Source organism: Podarcis gaigeae (genome assembly GCF_964106915.1).
Source record: "Podarcis gaigeae genome assembly, chromosome: 12".
Taxonomy (NCBI): Eukaryota; Metazoa; Chordata; class Lepidosauria; order Squamata; family Lacertidae; genus Podarcis; species Podarcis gaigeae.
The window spans coordinates 1961381-1982424 of NC_139688.1; the positions used below are offsets into that span (position 1 = coordinate 1961381).

Consider the following 21044-nt stretch of genomic DNA (forward strand, 5'->3'; position numbering starts at 1 on the left):
TGGAGAAGCAGCCAAGAGGAGCACAGCAACAGGAGGAGGAGGAGGAGACCCACACCTCAGAAGGACCACACAGAGGGAGACCCACACGGAGGGAGACCCACACTGAGTGAGACCCACACCTCAGACGGACCACAGGTTGGTATTTGGGAGCTGGGAGCAGCAGCCACAAGGTTTGACTTTAAGTCTTCTGTATCTCAACCTGCCTCAGAGATGCTCAAGGTCTGCTTTGTTTGACCTGTTGCTAGAGGCTGTTAGAGCTCTTGGGTCATTCCACGCCAAATAACCTGATTTTAATACTCGATTGTGCTCTCACGACTCACATTTTCTTCCAAAGAAATTATGAGATAACGTCAATTTATTTTCTAAAGTTTTTTTGGTCCAAAATTGGACAAGGGAGAATTTTTTGAAAATTTCAATTTTCACGCGACTTAGGCTAATGCAATTTCTTGCAGAAGTGTTTTACACAATAAAATGAACAAGGGGTCTGAGACGCATTTTGTTTTTATTATATAATCAATAAAACTTATTTTTTAAAATATATCAGATGAAACTGTAACATAAGAGATTACAATTTTAACTATTCTCATGAATGTTTCAGGTTCAAAGAGACATTAAACCTGTCCAAAGAAGTAATTTGTTTTTTAAAAAGTTACTTCAAAATCAATTTATTTTATAATTGATTTATAATACAAAAACCACCCTCCTTATTTTTATAACATAACAAATACATGGTTATCCCATTCTACAACAAAAGTATGATACACGTGTTAGTTGTGGTTTGTGCACTATGGATTATTGAACCTACCGGGAATAAAATGACAAAAAATCACTTTGAATAGTCGGTGACCCTCTTCTGTGGCACTGACGCAGAATTGCATTAGCCTAAATCGCCTGAAAATCGAAAATTTCAAAAAATCTCCTGCACCCAATTTTGGACCAAAAACCTTTAGAAATTAATTTGAGGTTATCTCAACATAAAACACAAAAAAACTTTTTGAAGAAAATCTGAGTCTTGGAAGCAAAACTTTGGCTTGCCTGTATAATAATGAATCTTTTCCTTTTGATTAAATTTGCAATTAATGGAGCCTGACAATCTGCAGGATCATCTTTTTAGGGGTTTTAAAGTTTAGTTTTAAAAGAACATTTCCCTTTCCCTTTATTCCCCTGCCAGAATTGCCTGAAATTTCCAGACATAGAGACTGACAAATCGCAGAATTAGACCTGTCGTGTTTCCTTTGCCATGGGGGGGGGGTGGTATAAAAAGAAAAAGAAAAAAAAATCAGTAGGGGTGAGGAATGGAAATGACTTCTTCTGCCCCACACCAGGGATTTTTCGGCACACAGCTTCTCCCTGCAAGAAATCTCCACTAAATTGGATAGAGAAAGGAGAGGCAGAGGAAAGAGAAAGGGTCCCTCTGAAAAATCAATCCTTCGGTGGCATCTCTTCCCAAATCGCTTTGGACAGTGAACCAAAGCAGTGGCCATTCGGACTGGGCTGGTAGAAACCAGGGAGCCCAGGAGTAGGTAGAGGCAGAGCCAACTGCAGACGGACCAAACTCGCCCTTTCTCCTCCCTACTGATTTCTATAAAGGCAACTCTGTTCACAGCCACACCCTCCCTAGAGTAAGAAGTAGGGGAAGTTGGAGGCTGCCTGAAGGATGGCTGAGCTTGGTGGGGCTGTGCCCCACTTGCCCCACTTGACCAGCACCGCTGGACAGCCACAAGGGTCCAACTGGATTCTGCACTGAACGCAACACACATACTTTTTCTCTCTTTCATATTCAAGCATCATAAGATGCACCTGATCATAAAATGCGCCTAGTTTTTAGAAGAGGAAAGGGGGAAAGCCCCGTTTTTTGGGGGGATCAGCTCACAGTTGAGTAGGTTCTTTTGCAAAGGGGAAAAGCCAGCCAGCAACAGGACCGCCCTTCCTGACATTCCTGAACGCAGCATAGTTCCAAGGCATACTGAGAACATATCTCATACTAAGGCAGCAAACAGGGGCACCAACTTGCCCCCCACTTTGCGGGGGCCTAGTGTCACGTGATGTTGCTGAGAGAGAAGGGTGAACATTGCCCTCCATGCTTCCCCCCCCCTCGGCGGGCCAGTGCTCACCTGGGGGGCGGGGAGCTCAACCTCCTGCCTAGAAATATGGAGGGAACTGAAGCCCCTTCTGCCCCCTATACTTGGCGCTCCTGGAAGCAAATTCTCCCGACTCCCTTCTCCATTCAGATGTCAGCTAGGAGTCTGAAGGGGCCATTAGTGGCTGCTGCCCAAGTCCATAACTCTCTTCCTCTGGGACCTCACCAAAGGTTGAGCTAAAGCATCTCTTGGAAGATTGCTACATAGATATGACATTTTAGTCAGTGAGAATCTGGGGGCCACAGGTTTTATTCTGGGCATGAGCCAGTGGGGTGGCATGGAATCACAAATCGTCTTAGGATGGTCCCTCTCTAAACTGCAAAAAGAATTCTGTGAGGCAAGATTTTTTTTTTTTTTGGAGGGGGGCACATTTCTACCTAATAAACAAAGCTTCTTATTAGCTGATTCTATTTTTCATTTTGCTTCCACTCTAGAAAGCCTGAATATTGACTTGTGACTCTTTCTGCTTGTCTGAATATGGCTGAGAAAAGAAAAGGTAAGTCCTTTAACCTTTAAACTGCCTTGATCTCATTCTCCCAGATTCCTGGTCTGTGTTGGATGGAATCAATGTAACCATGGGAGAGAAATTAGCTTGATTCATGGTTTGTTTCCAGACAATATTCAAGGTGCTCACATTGGTGTTTAAAGCCCAAAATGACACAGGCCCTTATACCTGAAAGACCCCCGTCTTTCCCTGCAGACCCTCTTTGGTGCTACAATTGGTGGAAGGGGTCCTCTTGGTTGTTCTACCACCCTCAACAGTTCAGGGACGGTGGAAGCCCAGGGCCTTCTCTGTGGTGGCACCGAAGGTGCATCTGGAGCCTTCATTGTGCAGCTTCTGGGGAATGCTGAAGGTGGACCTCTTTACTCTGGCTTTTGAAGCTTCAGGTATCTATAGGGCACACCCTGTTTCTGTAATTGTAAGTTGCTTGAAACTGCTTTTAAGATTGTGCTTTATTGTTGTAACCCACCCTGGAACCTTGGGTGAAGGGTAGGCAATTTAAAAACATTTTATTTATTTATTTATTTATTTATTTATTTATTATACAAAACTAGCTAATTCCCACTACCCAAACAAATCACAGCATCTGGATGCAGTTTTCCAATGAAAGATGCACAAAGAAAGCACACCTGCTTCAGTGTGTGTGTGTATATATATATATATATATGCTTTCGTATATATATATAATAGCCAAAGGGGTCAGCAGGAGCATTTCTCCCTCACCTGCTGCCAAGCCAAGAAGCTCAGGGGATGGGGGCTTGAGGCTGTCCAGTGGGTATCAGTACCTTGCAAAAGAGTTGCTCACCATCTCTTGCCTATTTCTTGTAGAACTGAGGATCGCCCTGGTCGGCAAAACTGGAGCTGGGAAAAGTGCAACAGGAAACACCATCCTGGGGAAGAAAGAGTTTACGTCGGCCATCTCTCCTTCCTCAGTGACAGCAGAGTGTCAGAGAGAGGACACGGTCATTGGTGGTAGGAGAATTGTGGTGGTTGATACGCCTGGCTTTTTTGACACAAAGGTTCTAAAAGATGAAACTGCCAAGGAAATCAAGACCTGTGTGAAGTACATCTACCCAGGAGCCCATGCCATCATACAAGTCATTCAGCTGAATCGTTTCAGCAAGGAGGAGAAAGACGTTGCTCGGTTGATCCAGGAGATCTTCAGCTGCAAAGCCAAGGACTACATGATCATCTTGTTCACTCGCAAGGATGAGCTGGAAGATAGGCCTTTGAAAGAGTTCTTAAAGGCAGGAGACCAGGATCTGCAGAACCAGATTGCTCAGTGTGGCGGGAGATGCCTGGCTTTCAACAACCGGGCGGAAGGGCAGGAAAGAGAGGAGCAGGTGGCCGAATTGCTTGGGATGATTGACGACCTGGTCAAAAGGAACAAGGCAGCCCCCTGCTACACGGAAGACATGCTAGAGAAGGACAAAAAAGAGGTTAAGAAGAATCCTGATTTTAGATTACTGTGTAACATACTGTAAAAGAGTATGCCATGGCATATGGGGTGCTTTAACCCTGTTCCCTCCGGCTCCATCTATTGTCCTCTGCAAATCTGTCTGTCTCAGAGCAGTTCTTAGTCTCAAAGGAAAAAAACAGGTGATATTCTTGGAACTTTGAAGTGTCAGGCATAGCTCTAATGGCTTTAGCCCAAACGTAGCAGAGTTTTCCTGCACAGCGAGGAAGCTAGTTGAGGTGGAAATGACTAGTCAGCTAGACTCAGAATAACTATTTACAGGATTTATTAAAAGGAAAAATAAAACCAGCAGAGTTTCTGCATACAAAACAAAGCAAAATAAATCCTTTCTTTCTCTCTCTCTTAACCATACACAGCACTTCTACTCCTAACACACCCTCCTAACACAAACTGTGCTAGCATTCCTAGATAACAGAGTTGAGTGCTGGTCGTTAACCAATCAGAGAAAGCAGTTTCTAGGTCAAGTAGACCTTGGCTTTCAGCCAAGAGTAAATTGACACTGGGACGCAGGTGGCACTGTGGGTTAAAGCCTCAGCGCCTAGGACTTGCCGATCGAAAGGTCGGCGGTTCGAATCCCTGCGGCGGGGTGCGCTCCCGCTGCTCGGTCCCAGCGCCTGCCAACCTAGCAGTTCGAAAGCACCCCCAGGTGCAAGTAGATAAATAGGGACCGCTTACCAGCGGGAAGGTAAACGGGGTTTCCGTGTGCGGCTCTGGCTCGCCAGAGCAGCGATGTCACGCTGGCCACGTGACCCGGAGGTGTCTCCGGACAGCGCTGGCCCCTGGCCTCTTAAGTGAGATGGGCGCACAACCCCAGAGTCTGTCAAGACTGGCCCGTACGGGCAGGGGTACCTTTACCTTTACCTTAAATTGACACTGCCTTGAGTTAATTGTGTGAAGCCAGAATCTGTAAGTTTTCATGAGAATCAATTAACAGAAACTGAACAGATATATCATCCCCCTGATATATTTCAAACACGTGGTTTGAAAGCAGTAGTAAGATGCTGGAATCCACCAACTTAACCTTGGACCCAAAGTGGGGACTGCCTCCTCCGGCCTTCTGGAGGAGAGAGAGACCTTTGTGTCAACACCCGAAGCAAACCGCCCAGCCCACTGAGAGAGGCAAGGGTAGGCATTGTACACTTCCTGGGGAAATATATTTATTTATCTCAAATCGCTTTACATCATTTGGTGTTTGCCCTCAGAATAATCTTGTTAGAGACACCATTTACCCATGATTCCCATTTTACAAAACGGAGACTGAGGCGGGAGTGTTACTTGCCCCAGTCGCCTCCCTGATTGAGTTTGTTCTAATCCAGAAGAAGACCAGCTTTTGTTGAGAGGAGTGGACTGCCTGACTCTGGGTTCCCATCTAAGTCTATTACTTCCCCATGCTCAGTTGTGCAGATTTATAAGAAAATGACATTACAGTGGTAACTCGGGTTAAGTACTTAATTCGTTCCAGAGGTCCATTCTTAACTTGAAACTGTTCTTAACCTGAAGCACCACTTTAGCTAATGGAGCCTCCTGCTGCCGCTGCGTCGCAGCTGCACGATTTCTGTTCTCATCCTGAAGCAAAGTTCTTAACCCGAGGTAATATTTCTGGGTTAGTGGAGTCTGTAACCTGAAGCGTGTATAACCTGAAGCGTATGTAACCCGAGGTACCACTATATTGTCTTGTTTGCTGTGGGTTTGTAATTTTTCTTGTTGTCCATTGCTTTGACTCTTGGAACTTTGAAGTGTCAGGCATAGCTCTAATGGCTTTAGCCCAAATGTAGCAGAGTTTTCCTGCACAGCGAAGAAGCTAGTTGAGGTGGAAATGACTTGTCAGCTAGACTCAGAATAACTATTTACAGGATTTATTAAAAGGAAAAATAAAACCAGCAGAGTTTCTGCATACAAAACAAAGCAAAATAAATCCTTTCCTTCTCTCTCTCTCTTAACCATACACAGCACTTCTACTCCTAACACACCCTCCTAACACAAACTGTGCTAGCATTCCTAGATAACAGAGTTGAGTGCTGGTCGTTAACCAATCAGAGTAAGTAGCTTCTAGGTCAAGCAGACCTTGGCTTTCAGTGTCAAGAGTAAATTGACACTGCCTTGAGTTAATTGTGTGAAGCCAGAATCTGTAAGTTTTCATGAGAATCAATTAACAAAAACTGAACACCCCCTCACAGATTCTGCTGGACAATTAACATCAAATAACACCTATGTAGGAGATTTTTCCAGCAAACCTAAACCCTTGCACATTTGCTTGTTCTTTATCTTTGCCAATGGTTTAGTTAATACATCTGCTACATTTTCTTCACTTGATACATAAGTACATGTGATTATATTGTCTTGTACACAGCAACGTACATTTTGGTATTTTACAGAGATATGTTTGGAACGTGATTTGAAACCCTCTGTTTTACTTAAGGTTATACAAGCCTGATTATCAATGTAAACTTGTACTGGTTCTCCACAATTTACATTTAAATCTGCTAACAAATGCTTGAAATAAATCACCTCGTTGCACAATTCACTCAATGCGGCGTACTCGGATTCCGTTGATGACACACTTACAACGTCTTGCTTGTGTGACCGCCAGCTGATTAGAGCTCCACCGACCATTATGACTAGTCCTGTGACAGATTTTCTATCTGGCAAATTTCCCCAGTCACTATCACAGAAGCAACTCAACATTTCATCCTCTGAAAAATTTAATTGTAACATATAGCCAATTGTCTGTTTGAGGTATCTCAGAACTTGTTTTACCCCTTTCCAGGCATTTAGTGTGGGTTTTGAGACCAATCTACTTAATATGCCTACTGCATAGCTAATATCAGGTCTGGACCACTGTGCTAGATACAATAAACTTCCAATTACAGAATGATATATATCAGGATGTTCAAATTCAGGACTCTCATCTATATGAAGTGTTTTTATGAAACCTGGATCCATAGGCACCACTGCCCCTTTGCAATCCTGCATCCTGTATGTAGTCAGTAGTTTAACCTTGTTCTGCTGACTAATTAGGCAGCTGCCATCTTGGGCCCAGCACACTTCCAACCCTAGATATGTCCTAACCGGGCCTAAGTCTTTCATTTTGAACTTACTGGACAATTGCTTGGCAAACCTTTTAGTTTGTTTATCTGTTTTGCAAGCATACAATACATCATCTACATAAATCAGACAAAACTCTTGATCACTGCCTGTACCACGTACATAAACACAATTGTCAGCTGTACTCTGCTTGAAACCAAATGACACTAAGGCCTCATGGAAACATTTGTTCCAAGATCTTGCCGCCTGTTTGAGACCATATAGAGCTTTGTTTAATTTCAACACTCTATTGGAACCTGTCTCATAACCAGGCGGTTCGGCTAGATACAGGTCTTCTGATATTGATGCATGTAAATATGCAGTCTGGATATCAAAATGGTTTAACAGGAGTTTTCTCTTTGCCCCAAGCGTTAGAATCAGCCTTACACTGTCCCCCTTAGCAGTAGGGGAAAAAGTCTCGTCATAATCTTTTCCAGGCCTCTGAGAGTATCCTTGAGCCACTAAACGAGCTTTGTATTTGTACTTTCCTGTGGTTTACGTTTGTACACCCACCTGCAGCCTACAATCTCTGCCCCCTCAGGCGCTGCTACTGGTGTAAAGACCTTGTGCTCATTCAGAGAGGACATCTCTTCCTCCATTGCCTGTTTCCAGAGCTCTGCCTCCTCTTTTGGTAACTTTAACACCTCCTGAAAACTCTTGGGCTCTGCAATTACACTAAACACATTTGCAGTATCTGGAGAAAAACGCACCGGAGGCACTCCTTTGTTTTGTCTTTTAGATCTTCTGGGAGAAAATTTTTCTTCTGACCCACTTTCCTCCTCAGAACTACGACCTCTCTTTTGTTGCTTAGCAACTGGTCTCTGGCTAATTCCACTTTCCTGAGAGCTCTTATCTGAACTTTCCTCCCCCTCAGACTCTGATTCTCTATGTTTACCTTCAGAGTCATGAAGCTCCTGGGAAGGTTCAAACCAAACCTCAGTATTGGCATGTAGTCTCTCCCAACCACTATGTTCACAAAAACTGGCATTCCTGGAGATCACAATGCCATTTGTCCCTTCAGCAAAGCGGAAACCTTTTCCCAGCTCCTGGTAGCCCACAAACACTAAATGTTTGGTCTTAGGATCTCCCTTCTTTCTCATTTGTTTTGGAATTAATACCCAGGCTTTTGATCCAAACACCTGCAAATGGTAAATTTTGGGTTTTTTCTGAAACAATTTAAAGTACGGAGTTGTACCTATTGTTTGATGAAAGAGCCTATTTTGGAGATAACACGCGGTGAGCATGCTCTCCCCCCAATAAGACATGGGCAAATCAGCATCATCAAGCATGGCAAACATCATATTTTGTAAAGATCTGTGTTTTCGCTCTGCAACGCCATTCTCCTCTGGGGAAAAAGCGTTCGTTTTTCTATGCCCAATGCCACGCTTTTGTAACCAATCTCTAAAAGCATTTGACATAAATTCGCCACCTCTGTCCGTCTGAATCCTTCTGAGTTTAAGGGACAGAAATCTTTCCACAGATGCCACCCAGCCTTTAAACTTAGTGAACACATCACCCTTATTCTTCATGGGAAAAACCCAAGAGTAACGTGTGGCGTCATCCACAATTGTTAATGAAAAACGCGATCCACCCCTGCTTACAGCAAATGGACCAATTACGTCCATGTGAACCAGCTGTAGCGGTGACTCACTAACTCTGTCACTTCTGGGGTAAGAGACTCTGTGGGTTTTAACCTTTTTACAAACATTACAATCAAGGTACTTGTTACAACTCTTTAAATTACCCCCATCAGCCAATTCAGACATTTTTAGTACACTTTTCCAGCCAGCATGCCCCAATTTCCTATGCAATAAGTGCACACAGTTGTCATGTATAGCTTTGTTATTCACTGCAGGCTGAGATTTACTGACTACTGCTGCAACTTGAGATCCTGCTTTAAGCCAAAACAAGCCTCCCTCTGACTTAGCAGTGCCTAAAATCTCACCAGCCTTCTTAATAATGCAACTGTCTCCTTCAAAATACACTTTAAACCCAGCTTTTAGCAAACAATCTACAGACATCAGATTGCTCCTTAATGAAGGCACATAAAGTACATTTTGCAGGCATTCACGAAGACAAGGAACAAAAACTGCACCCCCCGAAATCACTTCGGAAGTACTTCCGTCTGCTAGGGCCACCTGGCTGCGCTGTGCTGAGTTCTTGGAAACAAACAATTCATCTGAATTTACGATGTGCCGAGATGCTCCCGAATCGACCACCCAGACAGTTTGTTTCTCATCAGCAGTCTTGACCTCAGCGGTCACCAGCTGAGCCGACTGTTTTCGTTTGAAGAATTTCTTTTTCTGCTGCTGCTGCTGCTGCTGATCTCGTCTCTGCTCCTGCACCGGCCACTGAGACTTGACCAACTCCGGACATTGTCGTTTTAGATGCACTGAAGACCCACATCGGAAACAACGCCTAACAGCAAACGCTGACTCCTCACCGGTACGCTGCTTTTGCTTCACCTCTGGCACGGTATGAGAACTCACTCCAAACCGCCCGCCTGTAGAAGCCTCTGCAGCAAACGACCTTTCTTGCCTCTTCTGCCATTCTTCAATCAAACGCCCAGTAACATAACTGATAGATAAATCACGCTCCTGTATGCCTTCTAGAGACAAAACTAAATTATCCCAGCTTTCCGGGAGAGAACTCAAAATAATAGCCACCTTCTCCTGCTGGTCTAACGCACAGTCTCTTTCCAGTAGCCCAGTAAACTTTAACTGTAAACTGTGTAGGTGTTCCTGCATTGTAACCCCAGGCTGCAACGTTGCCTTGTACAATGCCTTGCGAATGAACAGCTTGGAAACTGCTGTCTCACGCACATGGAGTTCTTTAAGTGCTTGCCACACACCTCTAGCTGTCTTGATTCCCCTCACATACGGCAACTGGGAATCTTCCAGCCCCAAAACAATTGTGGCCCTTGCTCTTTGGTCTTTATCGAGGTCTTCATCATCAGGCTTCGCAGGAAACTTACTCACCACTTGCCAGAGACGATCCCTCTGCAGCACTGCCTGCATGCGTTCCGACCACAGCAAGTAATTGGAGTCATTCAGACGCTCACAAGCCATCTGAACTGGTTGTGAGGCCATCTTGAGAGCGATGTCCCTGGAACCCGGAACCAGCTACTCACGACCACCGAGAGAGAAAACAGGAACCACAGCACCCAGCACTCACACGCTGCAACTGTTGTCCTTGTGTCCACTGCGTCACCAGCTCACAACAGTCAGGAACCAACCAGTGTCCATCTGCTGCACCAACAGGAACAACAACTTCTGGAACTACTGGAACCAACACCGTTGATGCTGACACCACCACAACTCAGGCTGGCAGCACAATACCCATAACCTCTTGGAACTTTGAAGTGTCAGGCATAGCTCTAATGGCTTTAGCCCAAACGTAGCAGAGTTTTCCTGCACAGCGAAGAAGCTAGTTGAGGTGGAAATGACTTGTCAGCTAGACTCAGAATAACTATTTACAGGATTTATTAAAAGGAAAAATAAAACCAGCAGAGTTTCTGCATACAAAACAAAGCAAAATAAATCCTTTCCTTCTCTCTCTCTCTTAACCATACACAGCACTTCTTCTCCTAACACACCCTCCTAACACAAACTGTGCTAGCATTCCTAGATAACAGAGTTGAGTGCTGGTCGTTAACCAATCAGAGTAAGTAGCTTCTAGGTCTGCTTGGCTTTCTTCCAAGAGTAAATTGACACTGCCTTGAGTTAATTGTGTGAAGCCAGAATCTGTAAGTTTTCATGAGAATCAATTAACAAAAACTGAACATTGACATGTCCTAATATTTTTTTTTTTGCAAATAAATACTTGCCAATAAACAATCTTTAACTCTGCAAATAAACAAACAGTGACACTGTGTGTGTGCAAACCAGATGTGGGAAATCTTTGGCTCTCCAGATGTTGCTGAATACCATCATCCCTGGCCACTGCCCATGACTGCCTGGGCTGATGGAAGTTGTGGTTCCACAACTTCTGGGGGCCCAATGTTCCCCACCCCTTATTTTTCCGCCTCCCTGTGAAATGTAGACCCCTTTTTCAAAGATGGGGAGCTTTCACCAGCAGCTCATTTCTCCAGCCTATTGGTAAGGCAAGTGCTGGTGTTCTGTTCTGGCCACCTCACCTCAAAGAGGATCTTGTGGAGTTAGAGAAGGTTCAGAGAAGGGCAAGCTAAATGTTCAAGGAGGATGGAGCAACTCCCCTATGAAGAAAGGTTGCAGCATTTGAGACTTTTTCGTTTAGAGATAAGCCGAGCAAGAACACTCACTCTGCTTTGCCTATACTATGCAGAATTCTATAAACATCTATTATGTTGCCTCTTGCTCGGCTTATCTCTTCAACACCTAAGCTCACGGACATCCAAGAAGCTGGATGTTGGAGGATTCAGATAAGAGAAAGCCGTTCTTAATGCAGCACAGAATTAAACTATGGAACTCACTCCCACAGAAGGCAGGGATGGCAGTAAACTTGGAGGGCTTGAAAAGAGGACTAGGCAAATTCATGGAGGAGAGGGCCATCGGTGGCACCTAGCTCTGCTCAGCCTCCACAGTCAAAGGCAGTGGTGCTTCTGAATGCCATTGAAGGGCCATTGGCCTGATCCAGCACACTGCCAGAGGTTCATTTTCTCTCTCTCTCTCTCTCTCTCTCTCTCTCTCTCTCTCTCTCTCTTCTTCTTCTTCTCAGACCCTCTTTCATAATGTCCCAAGTGGAGTCAGTGAAAGCCAGGACATAGGCAGTTGGCCATCTGTGGTCTTTCTCCTGGCTACGGATGGGAGAATCTCTTAAGTCTCTCCCTCTCATTTTCCCAGTTATAAAGTGCAGCACTCCACATTTCAGCATACAGTATACCTTAGGATATGATTTTCTGTACACCTTGCTTGGCTGGAAAACTGCACTGATAAATACGGAGAAATGTGAATGTCAATGGATGGTTGTTTGGGTTTGAGTATGCTTTCAGAAAGTGTGAATCGGATAGGGTTAGGGTCGTCTGGTCCCACCTCCTGCAATGCAGGAATCTCAGCTGAAGCATCCAGGACAGAGCCCCCCACCTCTCAAGGAAGACTGTTCTACTGTCAAACAACTCTTATTGTCAGAAGGTTCTTCCTGAGGTTTAGTCGGAATGTTCTTTCTTGTAACTTGAAGCCATTGGTTTGAGTCCTCTCCTCCAGAGTAGGAGAAAACACTGTCCATAGGACAGCCCTTGGGATATTGGAAGATATTTTGTTTTTAAGCAGCAGGGGATATGAAATCTAGAAGCCATCTCCCTTCCACACTCACTCTCATAGTAGAAGCACCTTCCTGTTTCTCAACATGGAAGTAATAATTTCAGTTACTGTGTGGAGTATTCTTTCTAACTGCATGAATTCACAGAAACATCCCACAGCAAGAAGCCTTTGCCTTTCGCTGCACTATGTCACCTGCAGTTGATTTCCCTTCTCACGTGGGGGCAACTTTCAGAAATCCAAATTCCAGGCAGAACAATGAGGGATTGTCCCACCATGAGATAGGAGCCTAAAATGAATTGTACAGCTGGAACAGGCGATGGTGCGTCTAGTTGTTCTCACAGTGGTCAACCAGATGTCCCTTAGGGATGACACCCACAAGCAGGGCCCGAGTGCAACAGCAGCCCTCCACCCCGGCCCCCAGTAATGGGTGCCCTGCACCCTGGTCCCTCACAGTGGAAGTGGAGGATATGGCTAGTAGCCATTGTCCTCCAGGAGTTCATCTCATCCTTTCTTAAAGCCAACCTGGCTGCCGGTTATCCCCACCTCTTATGACATTTCTGCACTGAGAGGGAACAGGCTTTCCAAATGGACACCTTCCACCTGAACCTAGGGAAAGATGGTGCCTGTGGCTTGGGCCCCATCCACCTTTCCTTTGCTATGGTTTAGCCCCCATTATCCCCAGTCCCCACCAAAACTCATTGCACTTTGATGTCACCACATTTCAACATAGTATATGCATTTTTGTACACCTTACTTACGGTTTCCCATTGGGGCATCTGCTTAGCCACTGTGAGAAGAAGATGCTAGACCCGATGGGCCATTGGTCTCATCCAGCAGGCTCTTCTTAACGCTCTTCTGTTCAATCAAGTTGGGTATTTTATTGCTTCTTCATTACAGTATTACTTATTGCATATTCTGGATTCTGTAGTGATGGACCTGCTCCAAGACCTTTGGGAAGACTACAAAAATATTACAAATAACTATTTATTATTTATTTATATCCCAACCCCCCCCCCCTTTACTCCACTGAGCTCAATGCAGTGCACATGGTCCTCCCCTTCCTCATTTGATCCCCACAACGACCCTGTCAGGTAGGTCAGGCAGAAAGGCAGTGACTGGCCCCTAAGGCCACACCCAGTGAGCTTCAGGGATTTGAACCCTGGTCTTAGACCAATGCTCCAACCACTACACCACACAAGCATTTGCAGGATTAAGAATGTGGGGGAAGGAAGGAGACTTTCACCCACCTGCAAGCATCCCCTCCACATCTAGTCTCACACCCCCAATAGGCTCCAAGGCAGAAGCCAAGTCCAAAGGAAAGGAATCCCAGAATCTTAGAGTCAGAAGGGACCCCGAGGGTCATCTAGTCCAACCCCCTGCAATGCAGGAATCCCTGCTAAAGCATCCCTGGCAGCTGCCCACCCAACCTCTGCTTAGAAACCTCCAAGGAAGGAGAGAAGGAAATCATGTCTTTCTTTATCATGGGTCCCACAAATTTACAATGAACCTCTCTCAAGTTTGCACTTTTGAGGACCCGTGTCCCAGGGGTGTTGGGTTTGCTGATCAAAGGCTGTTTGTATCTAATGTGTTATGTTGTAACAAACGTCCCAGGGGCAGAAGTGGTGGCTCAGATCCCGTTGGAAAGAAGACAGCGCACCAGATTCTGGTATGTGTTCCCCCACTGAGTTTGACACCCTGCTGCATTGGGTGGGGAATATCATATACAGGGCTGCCATGTGTCCTCTTTTTCCAGTAGAAGTCGGCAAATGTGTCCTCTTTTTTGCTCCTCAAAATGTGTGTGTGTGTGTGTGTGTGTGTGTGTGTTCCATATAGAAAGCTACATTTGTTACTCAACAATCATATTCCAATTTAGCAACACTAATGATTCTCCACTTACCCAACATCGATGTTTATAACCCAGATGATATACAATTGTGTTTTAAGGTCCCATCTTATCAAATTTCATCCTCTCAAACATGTTTATTAATATAGTCTGCTATTTTCGGTCTTCCGGTCTTCTGCCGCTCAGAATATGTCAGTGCGGAACGAATCACTCTGATCAAAGCAAAGCTGGCAGGAGCAAGAGAGGAGAGTGCCAGGACTAGACACACCCGCAGAAAGCCTCACAAAGGTCTGTGAGGTGTCGAGAAGCCCGGCAGAAGAGCCATTCTCCTGCTTTCCCCCCAAAACCCAGAGCCGAAAGGTGGTGTGCTGGTCCCAGGGGTAACCCATGAAAGGCGGTCCAGAATCTGAAGGTTCCTCTAGGAGTCAGTCCAACAGGACCAGGGCAGGACACGAGGCAGGCAACCAGGCAAGGACAGGGACAGGATCTCAGGCAGGATCTGGCACACAGCAATGTTGCTCCCGCAACCTGGGGCGGGGTCCAACAGCCTTTTATCTTTGTCAGGGTAGGGGGCCGGTCCTGATCACTCAGCGACTCACCTCCCTGTTTCGACAGAAGGCGAGCACTTCTCCTGCGAGTACTCAGGTCTCTCCTTCTCTCAAATCTTTTTTTATTATTATTAAATTTTGACATAAATATATTTCACAAACGTACAAAAGACAAAATGAAAAAGAAAAAACAGAAAAAGAGAAAGAAAAAAGAAAAGAAAAGAAAAAGAGAAAGAGAAAAAAAGAAATACATGAAATACATACAACTTTAAATGACATTGATCGACTTCCCTTTATCTCGATTTCAGAAAATATTACCTTGTTTATCTATCTGCTGTGTCTATTCCTTAATAAAACTTTTTACGTAGTAAGCGTTATCTCATGCCTACTGTGATTTCTGTAAGTACATATGTGTTTCTGATCAACATTTTGATTTTCCCCTTGTCTCTATATTCATATATATCCTAAATTTATCCCATTCATTGTTAAATTTTGCACTTCTTTGGTTTCTTATTTTCTGTGTCAATTTAGCCAACTCCAAATAATCGGATAATTTAAGTTGCCACTCCTTTAGTGTTGGGATTTTTGGTGTTTTCCAGTACTGTGCTATGAGGGTTCTGGCGGCCACCGTTGCATATTGAAAAAAGGTTCTATCTTCTTCTTTGATATCCTTACCAATTATCCCCAGCAGGAAGGCTTCGGGTTTTTTAACAAACGTATATTTAAGAATTTTTTTTAATTCATTATAGATGGATTCCCAATTTTTTTTTAGAATCTCGAACGTCCACCACGTATGGATGAAATCGCCCTCCTTGCTCTTACATTTCCAACACAGTTTATCGCCCGTTCTATACATTTTATGTAGTTTTACCGGCGTTATGTACCATCTGTACATCATCTTATACATGTTTTCCTTTAGTGTCGTGCATGCTGAGAAATTCATATCTTTACACCACAGTGCCTTCCATTTGTCAAACTCTATGTTGTACCCTAGGTCTACCGCCCACTTCACCATCACATCCTTTACTTCCTCGTCCTTGGTGTCCCACTCAAGCAACTGGTTGTACATTTTTGATAATAATTTTGTTTTACTTTCTATTATTTCAATCTGAAATCTAGATTTCTTGTCATTTATTCCGATCTTATTATCTTCCCTCCACATTGAATTAATTTGATGGTATTGAATCCAGCCAGTCAGCTTGCTTTTTATTTCTTCGTAAGGTCTAATCCTCCACTCGGATTCTGTTTTGGTTAGTAAATCTTCATATGTCCATCTTTCCCCCTCAATGTTTAATTTTTTAATTGTTAAAATGTCTATTGGTGATAACCACCAGGACGTTTTCTGCTCCAACAATTTTTTATTCCTTTCCCACACTTCCAGCAGTGGCCCTCTGAAAATGTGATTAGAAAAACCTTTATGAACCCTTCCTTTGTCTCGCCATAAATAGGCATGCCAACCGAATCTTAGATTAAACCCCTCTAGATCTAACAAGTTTTTGTTTTTGATGACAATCCAGTCTTTTACCCAACAAAGACATGCAGCTTCGTAATATAACCTCAAATTTGGAACCGCAAGACCACCCCTATCTCTTTGGTCTGTGAGCAATTTAAATCTAATTCTTGGTCTCTTCCCCTGCCAAATGAATTTAGAAAGTAATCTCTGCCATTCTTTGAATATTGAGGTTCCTCTAATTATCGGTATATTCTGGAATAGGAAGAGTAATTTAGGTAGTAAGCTCATTTTAATTGCCGCCACTCTCCCCAACCACGAGAGATGCATTCTATTCCATGTATCCAAGTCCTTCATTATTTCTTTCCATGTTTTCTTGTAGTTGTTTTCAATCATATTTATATTTTTCATAGTTAACCAGATTCCAAGGTATTTTACATTTTTAGTTATTTTAATTCCAGTTTGACTTTCAAGATCGTTTTTGGTTTCTTCTTCCATATTTTTGGTCATTATTTTGGTTTTTGCTTTGTTCAATTTAAATCCGGATAATTTTCCAAATTCCTCTAGTAGCTTTAACACTTTGCCGACGCTCTCTTTTGGTTCTTCCAATGACAGCATAAGATCGTCTGCATATGTTTTCAGTTTATATTCTTTCGCTCCTATTTTTATGCCACGGATCTCTGGGGTTTTTCTTATCTTGTTTGTGATTATCTCTAAAACCATGATAAACAACAGTGGTGACAGAGGGCACCCCTGTCGAGTGCCTTTTGCTATTTCAAACTGTTCTGTCAGGGTATTGTTAATAATTAATCTAGCTCTTTGTTGTGTGTAGATTGCTCTAACTCCTTCCAGGAATGTGCCATCTATCCCTGATCTTTCCAGGCACTTTATCAGAAAACCCCAGGAGACATTGTCGAAAGCCTTCTCGGCATCGACGAACATTAAAGCAGCGGGAATTTCATTATGACATTCTAAATATTCAGTAATGTCTATTGTATGTCTAATGTTATCTTTTATTTGTCTGTTGGGAAGGAAACCGGCCTGGTCAATATGAATGAGATTAGTTAAACACTTTTTAAGTCTGTGTGCCATTATATCTGCGAAGATCTTGTAGTCGTTATTCAATAATGAAATCGGTCTGTAATTCTTGATGTTAAGTTTGTCTGAATCTGGTTTCGGGATCAACGTGATATAGGCTTCTTTCCAGGATGCTGGCATTTTTCCTCCTCTTAGTATCTCGTTGATTACGTCACATAGTACTGGTGTTATGTATTCCTCTAGGACCTTGTAATACTTGGCAGATAACCCATCTGGGCCTGGGGCTTTCCCCATGTGATGGCCTGGGATTACGATTCAGAGGCTGAACCAGAGGAATCCCAGCCTGCACAGGAGTCCCCGCCTCCAGGGCCGGCTGAACTGGGGCAAGGCCTAGATTCTGAGGAGCCTGCACCTGTGTCAGATCCTCAGGAGCAGGCACCAGGTGAAACCCTTCTGGCCCCAGAGGTGCTTGAGGACTCAGTGGCTACAGGTGAGCCTCCTCCGGGGCCCAGTAACCCTTCGGCCTCTCCTGAACTACAGAGGCTTAGGGCAGAGGGGCGAAGGGAACTGGTTGCTCCCAGGAGGAGTGCTCGCCTTAAGGCCAGAGGAGGCGGGGCTCCTGGGGGCCGGGACCGCCCCTGGCCTTAGAAGAAGATAAAGGTCAGTCAGCCCGGTCCCAGGTTGCGGGAGCAACGTCGTTGTTGGCTTCACACCTTCCAGTGTTCCTGTTCCCTGCTCGGCCTCCTGTTCCTGACCTTCCAACGTTCCTGTTCCCTGCCTGGCCTCCTGCTTCTGATCTTCCAGCGCTCCTGTTCCCGCCCGGTTCCCAGCTTCTGACCTTCCAGCGTTCCTGTTCCCTGCCCAGCCTTCTGCTTCTGACCTCCCAGCGTTCCTGTTCCCCGCCCGGCTCCCTGTTTCGGACCTCGCCTCTCATCTCGTGAACTCTGACTACGATCACGGTACCTTTCCCCCGGGACCAGCACACCCCAGTTTCATCCTTTCTCAAATCTTAGTCTCTGCAGCTCGGGAGACGTCGGTGGGTGACTAGACCCAGAGGCCACCTCAGCCTCCCCTGACCCAACTGGTAGTGGAGCAGCTGGAAGTAATGGCCCAACTGAAGGCAATGAGGTCATCCCCGCATCTGGAGCCAGGGCAGGCTCAGACCCCTGACTCGGTCCAGCTGGTGTTTGTTGCAGGGGAACCTCTGTAGACTGGGACTCTTCAGGATCAGGCCCCAGACTTGGTTCAGATGATGCCTGAGGCAGAGGATCTGGTGCAGACTGAGTCTCCTCTGGTTCCGAGTCCAAGCCTGAGTCCCAGGCCATCACAGGTGGAGGGGGAGCAGTTGAGAGTGCTGCCGGCTAAACCGCGGCTTCACCAGCCGAAGTCACAGGCTTGGATGGTTGGAAAAAGGCTTCTTCTGCCCATGGCGGTGCTTGTGACAGAGTCTGGAAATGGAGTTGGGACCTCTCCTCTCTCCTCTCTCCTGACCCTCCTCTGAAAGAATCATGTGGTGGGAATGGTGAAGGTTGGACCATTTGTGAGCCACAGTTGGCAGTGGCATGGCATGGAGCAGGGGGGCCATGGCCCCGGGTGCAAAATTCTGAGGGGATGCAACCAGGTGCCCCCATGCAAGGACAGGCTTCCACGGGGATCCCTGCCCTGATCTGGCAAAGGTGGCAAAACAGCTCAGGACCACAATGAGCAGGTGCAGACGGAGGGAGGATTCAGCTGCCTAGGCCTACATCAGCTGGTTGGGCTCCCCTCTGCACGGGCAGGTAGGCAGCGCAGGGCTGCCCCACTTGGCTCCGGTGAGTGGGGGGCCCTCTGGTGGTGTCAAAATGAGGGATCCTTCCAGAGCACCCTAGCAGGTGCATTTCGGGGACCAACCCTTCTTCTGATAGGAAATGCTTAGGGGGAGGACGAAACGGGGGGTTTGAGGAAGGTCAGTTGGCGGAGAGTGAGAAATGTCACTATTTTCAGCTGAGGGATGTTGGATGGTATGGTATGAGTCTGGCCAACCAAGGGTTTTCCATAATAAGGACTGGGTTTGCATTGTCATCTCTCGGTTGGACTACTGCAAAGGGCTATAAACTGAGAGTCCCTTGAAAGCTGTTCATTCCTGGATTCCCAGACATCTTCCTAATTCCTATCCAGACAATGGTAAGATTTACTCACATTCAGTTCACAGTATGATCCTGAAGGCAGGCTTTTGGTTTTAGTTACAGGGAAAGGTGAAGGTTCATCCTCTAGTGAGGGATGAGCCCATGTGCTGCTGACTGAGGGACAAAACGCTGTTGCTGTATGTAGGTTTTATTTATTTATTGTTTTATATCTTATATTTTGGAAATGTACATTGGAGCCTTAGCTTCACGGTCTGTCCTTCCAGGGAGCACTCAGGGCTGATTTCCTTAAGAATGGATACGTTTGATCTTCTTGCAGTCCATGGGACTCTCCAGAGTCTCCTCCAGCACCAGAATTCAAAAGCATCCATTCTTCGGCGATCAGCGTTCTTTATGGTCCGGCTCTCACTTCCATACATCACTACTGGGAAAACCATAGCTTTTACTATACGGACCTTTGTTGGCAAGGTGATTCTCTGCTTTTTTAAGATGCTGTCTATGTTTGACATTGCTTTTCTCCCAAGAAGCAGGCGACTTTTAATTCCATGGCTGCTGTCACCATCTGCAGTGATCACGGAGCCCAAGAAAGTAAAATCTCTCACTGCCTCCATTTCTTCCCCTTCTATTTGCCAGGAGGTGATGGGACCAGTGGCCATGATCTTCGTTTTTTTGATGTTGAGCTTCAGACCATATTTTGTGCTTTCCTCTTTCACCCTCATCAAAATGTTCTTTAATTCCTCCTCACTTTCTGCCATCAAGGTTGTGTCATCTGCATATCTGAGGTTGCTGTTATTTCTTCCGGCAATCTTAATTTCCAGATAGGGATTCATCCAGCCCAGCCTTTTACATGATGAATTGCTGCAGCTAGAGAAGGCCATTTGCACTCTGCACCTGCTCAGAGATGCTCCCTCCAGCTGGGCAACATCTCATCCTGCTCACAGAATCATAGAATTGTCGAATCGCAAAGTTAGAAGGGACCCTGAGGGTCAGCTGGTCCAACCCTATTCAAGGCAGGAATCTCAACTAAAGCATACATAACCGATGGCCACCCAACCTCTTTTTGCTGCTGCATCTCACTATTGAGTCGCGTTAAGCTTGGAGTCCACTAAGACCCCCTAGATTCTTCTCACATGTACTACTGGCAAGCCAGGTTGTCCCCCATTCTTATGTTCTCACAGCTCCATCCATTGAATGGCAGCAGCTCTCAGATCAAGCATCTTCTTCCTGTTAGTGTAGTCTAAAAAAAGGCTTGAAATGATCCTTGCATAGTTTTGCCCCTAGCAACAAGTTTTATCCCAGCAACAGGTCTTCCCCAGCAACAGAGTTTCCTAGTCCAACCCCCTGCTATGCAGGACTCTCATCTAAAGCTTCCATGACTGGTGGCTACCTAACCAGTGTTTGAAACTCCCGTTGTTCTAGGCGCATTTTGTGACAGGGAATTTCATTGGCGCAAGCAGTTTCTGAGCTCTGGGCGCAGTACTGCACCTCAGATTTCAGGTTAAAACTGCAGAGTGGAAGGAAAGTAGGACATTTTTCTGCCTCCCCACTTCCAGCTATTCTCTGAAGAGTATATAGATAAATAGAGAATGGTCTCAGATGTA

At 45.2% G+C, this 21044-nt stretch overlaps 5 protein-coding genes across 6 annotated transcripts in view; 2 read left to right on the forward strand and 3 right to left on the reverse strand.

The window, feature by feature from the left end:
* The window catches only part of LOC310827726 (GTPase IMAP family member 8-like), a 59302-nt gene extending 59167 nt beyond the window's left edge, over positions 1 to 135 (reverse strand). The window contains exon 1 of the mRNA XM_083704105.1: positions 88 to 135. The gene's annotated coding sequence lies outside the window, so the exon portion shown is untranslated. The remainder of the gene's footprint in view (positions 1 to 87) is intronic.
* Positions 1 to 21044, reverse strand: part of LOC310827680 (uncharacterized protein) — a 919426-nt gene that overhangs the window by 291315 nt on the left and 607067 nt on the right. The gene's annotated exons all lie outside the window — the stretch shown is intronic.
* Positions 1 to 21044, forward strand: part of GIMAP8 (GTPase, IMAP family member 8) — a 212140-nt gene that overhangs the window by 136190 nt on the left and 54906 nt on the right. The gene's annotated exons all lie outside the window — the stretch shown is intronic.
* Positions 1 to 21044, reverse strand: part of LOC310827821 (erythroblast NAD(P)(+)--arginine ADP-ribosyltransferase-like) — an 840324-nt gene that overhangs the window by 130053 nt on the left and 689227 nt on the right. The gene's annotated exons all lie outside the window — the stretch shown is intronic.
* LOC310827847 (GTPase IMAP family member 4-like) lies at positions 51 to 4494 on the forward strand. Of its 2 annotated transcripts, XM_083704363.1 has the most exons (3): positions 51 to 135; positions 2576 to 2637; positions 3472 to 4236. In XM_083704363.1, the coding sequence occupies exons 2-3, from the start codon at positions 2619 to 2621 to the stop codon at positions 4125 to 4127; spliced, it is 675 nt and encodes a 224-aa protein (XP_083560489.1). In that variant the 5' UTR covers positions 51 to 135; positions 2576 to 2618; the 3' UTR covers positions 4128 to 4236. The 2 variants fall into 2 exon arrangements, with proteins under 2 accessions (XP_083560489.1, XP_083560490.1); XM_083704364.1 differs by lacking the exon at positions 51 to 135 and having other exon boundaries at positions 2130 to 2637; positions 3472 to 4494.